Source organism: Saccostrea cucullata, unplaced genomic scaffold, assembly GCF_032062105.1.
Source record: "Saccostrea cucullata isolate Sc308-1 unplaced genomic scaffold, CSIRO_AGI_Scuc_v1 ctg1842, whole genome shotgun sequence".
Classification (NCBI taxonomy): Eukaryota; Metazoa; Mollusca; class Bivalvia; order Ostreida; family Ostreidae; genus Saccostrea; species Saccostrea cuccullata.
The window spans coordinates 6,221-15,753 of NW_026938780.1; the positions used below are offsets into that span (position 1 = coordinate 6,221).

At 31.2% G+C, this 9,533-nt stretch overlaps 1 protein-coding gene across 1 annotated transcript; it reads right to left on the bottom strand.

The window, feature by feature from the left end:
- Nucleotides 1–1,715: 1,715 nt before the first annotated feature.
- Nucleotides 1,716–3,544, bottom strand: LOC134251236 (ganglioside GM2 activator-like). The gene is made up of 3 exons (XM_062733622.1): nucleotides 3,407–3,544; nucleotides 2,262–2,466; nucleotides 1,716–1,860 (listed from the first exon to the last, which is right to left on the bottom strand). The coding sequence occupies exons 1-3, from the start codon at nucleotides 3,489–3,491 to the stop codon at nucleotides 1,716–1,718; spliced, it is 435 nt and encodes a 144-aa protein (XP_062589606.1). The 5' UTR covers nucleotides 3,492–3,544.
- Nucleotides 3,545–9,533: the final 5,989 nt, after the last annotated feature.

Genomic DNA, 9,533 nt, shown 5'->3' on the forward strand with positions numbered 1-9,533 from the left:
CAGGATATGAGGAAAATGACGCATTTTATGACGTCATAATGCATTGACTAGATGTGAAATTACGTCACAATTAATAGATACATGGTCACCAACAGTCCAAGTGATAAATACTGCATTTGCAACCTAAACTGAGCGGTTTTGAATTTTCAGAAATTCTCAGGGCTAAATAAGACCCAAAGTGGCTCTACCTCTTTAAAAACCTTAAAACAGTACTTGTTATATATTCATATATTTTGGGGGATTCACATTTTATTAATTTTAAATTTTATTTCAACACATCCAGCAAGTATCAAAAATATTTCCAACCCAAACATAGGCAAAAGCATTTTAGCGATATCGCAACACTAACATTAAACATCTTCCCTGCGCACTTCATTGTGTAGATATAATATTTAAGCCATAAACACTGGCTTCTTTTGTATTTTTCTGAAGTTTTAATCATGAAGGAAAAATTACTCATTTTTGTTATTTATATTTATATATTTATTTATTTTTCAAAGTATTCAAAATGATGTCTTAATGGGCATAGTACCACATTCCGAAGCAAATGTTCAATGAAAAACATTAATTAAACAATAAATATATACAATTCTCTTGTCTGTGATTTTGAATTTTTAGTTATACTTCCATTCTGAAAGAATTGCAGTTTACAATTATTTGTAACTTTAAAATACAATTAAAAAATCCGTTTTTTTTATCTATTTTTTTTTTTGTCGTTCATTTCAAACATTTCATTCTACTTTCTCATACCCGTAGGTTCTGTGCTGTTTTAATAAAGATTATCAAACTACCGGGTACCTTGATTTCGTTACATTGTGACTCAGAATTTCCTTTATATATAAAAGGTTTTAAAATATGTTCGCATTTCTCTTTATATAGATATTTAAAATTACTTTATTTGAATTATATAACTTGAATTTGCAAAGAATGTTACCTATAGTAGAACTAAATATGCACTTAAAAAGGTTTTAACGTAGTTTATCCGGTTTTCTTGAAATTGAAAGACACGATCTTGAAATTGAAATTATCTAAAAAAAAAAATCAATGTGAGTTCACATTGATTTTTTTTAATAACTTCAATTTCAGCTAGTGTATGCTTTAATGAGCTTAAAAAAGGACTTTCGCTCTTTTTGTGTGTTTGACAAACGAATATTCGACATTCGTTTGACTTTTAACATATTTGATTAATTAAATCAAGAATTTGTATTTGTTCATTTAAAATTTCCGTAATTTTTTGTTTTACAAAATAGAAAAATAGAGTTTGAAAGAAAAAATCTTCGTATCATTTGGCTTGTTTTAAGTAATTTAACAAATGAACATGATATCTACATTCAGTTTAAAAACCTTTGACAGATTTTATGATATTATATGAGAAAAATTAATTTAAATGATGTAGTCTGAGAGTGTATAAGCTTTAATCATAAATTAAGCTTCCATGCTTCGTTATCACATAGTTCACTTTTTATGTTTTTTTATCCAAAGATAAATCCATGACCTCCAGTCCATTTGATATCCATTTCGACATGGAAGCAGCCAACGATATCATGACCATGAATCATCTCAGCTTGAACTCGGAATTCCCCTAAAAATTGACACAATATTTGCATTCAATTACATTTACTTTAGAAATTTGAAGGGTTCATAATTCTGCAAATAATTGAGAGATGTACTTATACAAACCGTCGCTATCCACGACCAGGCTGCATTAATTGTTTTCACTTCTGGAACACAGATGGGGGTAGATTGATGTCGGTTGGATTAAATGGACACGTACACGGGAGACCATGTGCCTCAAGTTGAGGTGGACAAGTTCCTGATGTCGCAAAAGCAGATAAAAACTCACATGGGTTATCGTAGTTGCTGTTTAGAATAGAGAAAATATCTACATTGTATATGTATGCATAAATGTCTGTTGTGTGGAATATTTTGTTGAATATAGTATTAAGATGACTTTGCTTCAAATTTTCTTTCCTTTTAGGGTGTCTACTCCATATAAATGCAACGGATAGTACAAATTTGATGTGTTAAAGGATAAAAAATTGAAATTACTCTTAAAGCTTAAAGATTTTTTTAATTGATTCCTTTTCAAACTACATGTATATACAATTAAAAATAGTTTTGATTTGGAACAGAAAGGTAAGAAATACTGTTTTCGTCTTCTTAAAAAGTTTTTTTTTTTTTGGATAAAAAGTTGCCATTTCATATTACTGAATATCTGGATATCAGAAATTAATAAAATATAGATGTTTGTGATATCATACCAAGATCCTACGTTACTGTTACAGGGAACCTTTGTCCATACCCCTAAGAGATATTTGTCCATGTGAACTACCATTCTAACATCTTTGCCAAAGTTATGATGAACTGATCCTTTTACACCGATTGTGATGTTTCCAGGAATCACCACAGGAGACGGCGACACGGACACAGATGTAAACGTCACATACGGATGGGCAGTAGTGGAAGCTTAAAATGAAAAATATCGGAAAAAAATTGTATGCATTACCTCGGGCTGGATAAAGCTTACCGGTGTTCTGGAAGGATTTTCCAAAAAATACTTACTTAAGCTTTTATTTTTGAATAAAACTACAGGAAATCATAGCAATTTCTAGTTTAACCGAGGAAAAACCATACTCTCTTCCATCCTAACTTTGCACCGATTTCTCGAAGTGACTGACCAACAAGTTGATGATACAAAAATTTCAAGTCTCTTTTAAAAATTCACAACTTTTGTAGTCGATACAATGTAAGCAAATACAATCAATAATTAATTCAAAGGCTGACTGATGAAAGGGGGTCTCATTTCTCTTAGTACCTTATCTTATCTTTGATGTTTTAAAGTCCGTGCTCTCTCCCCTCTCATTGTTTGAATGGACTTTTGAACTTGGGAATTGTTCCTTTTTCCGATATTTCACCGTTTTTTAACTTATTTTACATATGGAAATTTTTAATTCAATATGGCTTTGTTCGCTTTGCATATTTGAAGATTTTTTTAGATTGATCATTGTTTGTTGTCTTGACCTTTTCGTGTTAGGAGCTACATGAAGGTTATAGCTTTGCATCGAATAAGTTGCGAATCATTTACGAAACAATTGTTAGTACCAAATTAGCAAATCTTATCTTATCTTATCTTATCTTATCTCTCAGAATATTTATATTCATTTTAGGAAACTTTTCTGAAAAGTTTCAAATAAGAATCTTTACGAAATTAAAGTATAATGTATTTTTTATGTTATTATTTTTCAATAACTTTATGAGACGCTGAAATTAAAAAAGAGAGAGTTTTCTACTTCTGCAATAACATGAAAAATCAATAAGCATATTAAATAAATTTTTGAAGCATAAAATTATTTTTAAAATTTACGCAGATCTCCGACCTGCAGGATTAATAGATCATTTTACTTACGAACACAATCCCTCCAAGTAAAAGCTGCTTCTGAAGAAACAAAAATGGACAACAGAAAAAGGACTGCATTCATTGCGCTGCTCATGATACACGTTGGATTAATTTAGCACTGAAATATCTTCACTATCTCTCTACTATCGGAAGGGTTCAAGGATATGACTTAATCAATAATCACTATAGTTCGTAGGACTTCTAATGCATATGCATATCTATAATTATTTGTAGATGTGTTTCATTTAAAACCTTTAGTTTTTAATAAAAGCTGGTCTTTTTCATTCTAGCATTTTTAAATCAACTTTTTTCACCTTGAATTAGGGATAAAAAGGTTTAAAATATACAAAACCTTATAAACTTTCTCACCAAGGAAATTAAAAAAATAAAAACCATAGCTATTAAAAGAAAAATATATAGTGTTTGAGCACCGTAATCTTAATTTTAATATAGACATTTATGATATACATATTAGAGTAAAGGCATATAACGTTGTGCAACCACATAACTTTGAATCCTTCTTGAGACACGTTTCAACACTACATGAAGATAAGGAACAGTTTGACGCGGCACACTCAGCTGACTCTTGTCAATAACTTTCATGTATTTACATCAAGGTTCAAGTTTTCAGTCATTAAAAAATCACAGGTTAAATAGAAAAATGTCTTATAAAAATAACAAATTGAAAAGAAAATTCATTGGAGTATTTATTCGATTCAGTGCATTTGACAAAATATATTTTGCATTTCCTTCCGCTTCAGTGAATTTCGACGTATTTAACGATATTAATTTTTAACAGGTCGGAGAGAATACTCGAAATCGGGTATTATCCGTGAAATCGCGTATAATACTCGATATTAGGGTATCGTTGAATCCGCGAAATCGGGTATTCCGTGCAACTTTCTATAAAACTAAAGAATAAAGCAACGGCGCATTATGCCAGTAACTGTTACTTGTACATCAGTATCTTGTGGATTTATTTTTATTAAACCTAATTCATACGGTTGTCAAATAAGTTTAAAATCACACGACAAACACTGCTGGGGTAACAAAGAGAACACAATGGCGTTATTATTTTTCAATATAATTTCTAAAAACAAATAACTACACTTCGTTTGTCTTTATTTCCCATTAAAGTATTCCATATACTTAATTTTCTAATTTGTGCACTATTCACAAAACGTGAAATTTTAAAGAAATTAAACGACTAACGCCGTGTTATGTATTTTTACTGAAAAATGTATGGCGTCCCTTTCACGTGAAATATAAATTATTCCTAACAGTTAGAGAGTACAGTATAAGCGAGTCATAATGTGTATATCTCTGCCATAATAGAATACCAACGTTATCATAAAGAAGAAAATAAAATAAGATTAAATAAATACCCACGAGAAAACAGTTTGAAAATAGCTAATTGAAGGCGAGTATCTTTTTTTATCTCAATTTAGCATGAAATTTTTATTCAAAGACACCGTAAATTTTTTGGTTGTATTTTAATCGATACAAGATATGCTGTTTTACCTTTATTTTATGCATTTGTGAGAAAATTGAGAGCGAGAAGTCATATGAACAGGATTTTCTTTTTTTTTGTATAAATAAAAGTCAAATGTGTAGATTTTCATGAGCTTATAATACATTGAATTTCTCAATATAGATCGAGGTACAGTCATATTGAAATATGAATTACATAGTCAAGTTTTCACATTTCTTATAGTTTTTACGTTTATGAACATGTTTATGAACAAACTGAAATAATGGAGTGTTCAATTGCCTTGGAAACTCTTGTCTTACTTTTTGGGAATATAATTCCTCATCGGACATTAAAATTTCATAAAAATCGTAGCCACTTCCTTTCTTTATTATACTATTTGATAGACAGGGTAAATTTTACCTCTTAACTTTCTATATTTTTTTCATATCGCTATCTTATACCTCATTATAATATGCTAATACAACGCACTATCTGATTGGTTCTAGACAATATGTCACAGTTTTCTTTTAGTTATTTTATCTATAATATGTATTACTCATGGCAATAACTTTTCCTAATACTCATCTATAATGAAAAAATGTGTTTAAAAAATAAACCTGAATTCTAGTTATTTGTAGTCTCATATTGTGTTAGAAAATAACGGTTGCTTTTTGTATACCTACAAAATATGAGATTTTTATTTGATGAATAAATCTTCCCTACGATTAAAAATATATGACCGAGTTTAACCGACCGTGACATTCAAAGAGAGGTCTCTTGGACCCATGTAGAACACAGTCGAGGTTGTTTTGTCAGAGGTGACAAAGAAGCCTTTAACCCCCCCCCCCCTTTGAAGTCGCCAAGAAATGGTAAAACATTGATGACTTAGCGAAATTAAACGATCAACAGTTATGTTCTCTCATAAGCTGTATTCCTGAAACTATCACTGTCTCTGCTAAAATGTTGAAGACATATTCTGCAAATATGTTTGAATGATAAATAAAAAAGAAAAGCTTTTCAGAAAAAGAGAAAGAGGGTTCTTTTGGCCGAAATTTTAGACATTTTTATCATTACATTATTTATACATTCATAAATAAATTTGATTTTATGCACAAGATGAATGTGAAAGTAATTAATGACGCATAATTAGATACGAAAGACAATCCCTTGTTTATACATGGCATCATATCTGGTGTGTGAAATGTGTTTCCGTATAATTTGATTTATTTACAAATTGTTCATGTTTGTCGTATTGATGTGGAATTATTATAAATTCCCGAATTCTGATATTTTACAATTCTGTTGTGTTGGGAATGAACGTTAGGAAGATGCATATACTTTCAACATAAGGAAAAATATAAAGCAAATCGAACGCCTTTTTGTGTGCAGATCATGAAATGTACTGAGCTCCACGGGTATTTGTTGTCCCGAGCGCATTAATCTTGACGCCCAAATTCTTACTTGGCTAGTGATACCTTTAGAAAACATGTGTATCTAGATGAAAGTTAACTCGGCAACATGCGCCATCCCATTGTTTAAGTTTTATTAGGTGATTACACCTCCTATACCCGATTTCGCGGATTCAACGATACCCTAATATCGAGTATTATACGCGATTTCACGGATAATACCCGATTTCGAGTATTCTCTCCGACCTGTTTAATGAGAACCAGATTGCACCTTCCGGTATGGGAACAGGATTCTCAGATTGCTTGTTATATACTGAAAGGAAAAAGAAACGCAGGGTAAACTTTTGAGGTGAATTAAATTTGTTTTTCTTAAAATATGTTTTAGTTTTCCTATCTAACTTTTAAAATCATCTTTAAAAAAGATATAACCAAATTCCAATTTGATTTTGTCTGATAATTCATGAGTTATTGAAGCTCAAATGACGATACCCCCCAAAAGTGAAAATCGAAAACTCTCATTATCTTCAATATCTCGCCCGTGCATCTGTCAGAGTCTTATTTCTCCTTTGCATGGACTTTCCTCAGAGTGTTTATCTTTCAAATCCTGACTATATTTAGCATGGGTAACCACGCAAAAAAATAAGTCAAACGGCGCGCGCATGCGCCGGTGAGAGGAATACAACAGTAAGTTGACTGGCTCAAAAAACCAAAATTGCGGAGTTGTTTTCTTTCAAATTTCGTATGAATGTAATGATTATAATCGTCTACTGTATAAATGGCTGTTTTTGTGGTAGTAAGGTGGCGATTTAAGAGATGGGAGGACGAATAACCCGCTCGTAACATGGCTCTATTTTGCGTTAACGTCATCGTCACGGTTGATTGAAAATCATTCCAGACCCTCTCTGACAACGGGTAACAAGTTTTATGGGGGGAAATTTACAAGAAAGTGCTAAGTAAACAGATGTTGCCTTTTTCATTAATTAGGCAATTCGAAAACAAGACCCCATTGAACTTGCGTAAACCGTGCCAAGATCGCAAGCAATTCATAATGTCTCTTAATATTGAAAAACAATGTGCATACCTCATTTGCATCAAATAATGCAACAAGATTTGTTGACAATCTCGTCGTTATCAAATTGCACGTGTTTTGGGCTTTTAACGTTTTCCCTACATGACGTCATAAATTTTACGGTTGAGTAATTCTGAATACTGATTTTGGTGCATAGTAACAAAATTTATCTTCTGACCAATTTTCGTAATTTTCGGTCATGTGGTCAAAATTTTTTTGAACATTATGCTACCCTGCGTTTCTTTTTCATAAATTTGAGTCACAGTCGCTCGGCGCCCCCTTGCTGCTTAAGAAATAAAGTCCGCGTTTTCGTGAATGTTGCAGAATAACCTCCGAGGTCGAGGAATGTGTTTGAAAGATAAAAGCCGAGGCGTTAGCCGATGCTTTTATATTTCAGACAACATTTCGAGACTGAGGAGGTTATCCTGTAACATTCACGACAACAAGGACTTTATTTCTATTCTACAAAGATCATGAAGATCGCTAAAATACGTCTGATCGTTTCCTCTTTACAGAAACGAACTAGATCACCATGTCTCGATTACGCTGTTCCTTTTAACACCAGAGGGAAAATTTGTTTGCTTACATGTGTATGGAATGCAGACAATTTGAGCTTTCTTTGCATAAAAATAGCCTTTTTAAATTTCAAATTTGTTCGTTACATGCATTGATTAATTCTAATGAATATACAATAACAAAATCATGTTTCTCACTTTCTGTTTAACTGCTTTATTGGTGTTTAAATGTGTAGGGAGGTCCGTGGAATAGGCCCGCTTGGCTATAAATACCGACATTTATTAGCAACTTGATGTAATTTACAGTGTTCAGACTGCAAAAGACGACACATCGATGTGGTCTAAACAAGTATTTCATTTTAGAGTAAAATATTTATTTCAACTGTACAGGTTTGATACGTGTTTCTGATCTGATAATTTTTTGATGAAATTCGTGATTTATTGGAGAATAATGTCCGCGGCATTTCTTTGAAGTCTGCAATAATCGTGGTAGAATTTCAAATATGTTACGAGAAACACCGCAAATACAAAGTGATTAAAACGATATATATTCAGAATACTGAATAAATTGGGCAACAAGCAAACTGCCTATAAATACCCTCTCTGTACAAAAAGTCAAGGTAACAAATATATATAATCAACTGAGTTTATATTTTTAATTACATTTTTATTTATCGCCGATATGATGTATTGAAATGGACGATATCAAAATCTTTTTGCTTTAATTTTCCTTGAATAAAATGAATCTGGTTTACAAAGTTTTCCAAGACAGGCTTGATAAGCTAGGTTTGACAACTGTGTTGTTTCTTCAATTATTATATTCTTGTTTGTCTAAAAATGAAGAGCTAATTATTTATTAACAATTTTAACAATATGAATGAATGAAAAATGCTAGGAAAGAAAATAAAAAGTGTAAGATAAATTACCTTTGAGAGTCATCCTAAGATGTAAGTACTAGTACATATTTCTACAAACAAGATTGATATATAAATATTCTATTATATCTTATAGATTCGAGTCTTATAGTTTTGAGCAAAACATGATTATTTTTTCAAAATATTATTTAAAAAATTTTCAAAAAGTTTTTTATACAGAAAAAATCTAGATCACCATACTGAACACCGAAATCTGTTAATTTTTTTTCTAAAAAAATAATGACGCATTTCATGCCCTAGAAACCAGAAAAGTTTTTTTAAATCTTAATTTTCTTTAAAATGTCTATTTAACATTTAAAATGTCATCATTTCTTTAATTGCTGACACTAAGTCCAAATGTTTTAACTGCCCATCAAGCTGTTTTTTGTATTTATACTTGTCAGTAAGTAGATTAAAAGTTTCTGGTATATAATTTTCATTTAATAATTTAATAATGTACATTTAATTTCTTATAAATTTTAATTATTAAAAAAAATCATGCCGATTTCTTTCATTCTTTCCCATAACTGCATTGTTGTCATGCAGACAATTTGGTTTGTTTAGCAAAGGGGGATAAGTCAAAAAGAAACGAAAGTAGAAAATTAAGTCAGGAACGTAACGGACAGGTTTCGAATTCCGGAAAATTTCTATTAATGTAAAACTGTTTAATTATTCCTTCAAAAAGTAATATGGAAGCGGGAAATATACATGTAAAGACAGCCAAAGTAGTTCCGGCTGCTTAGTGCAAGCGATCACTA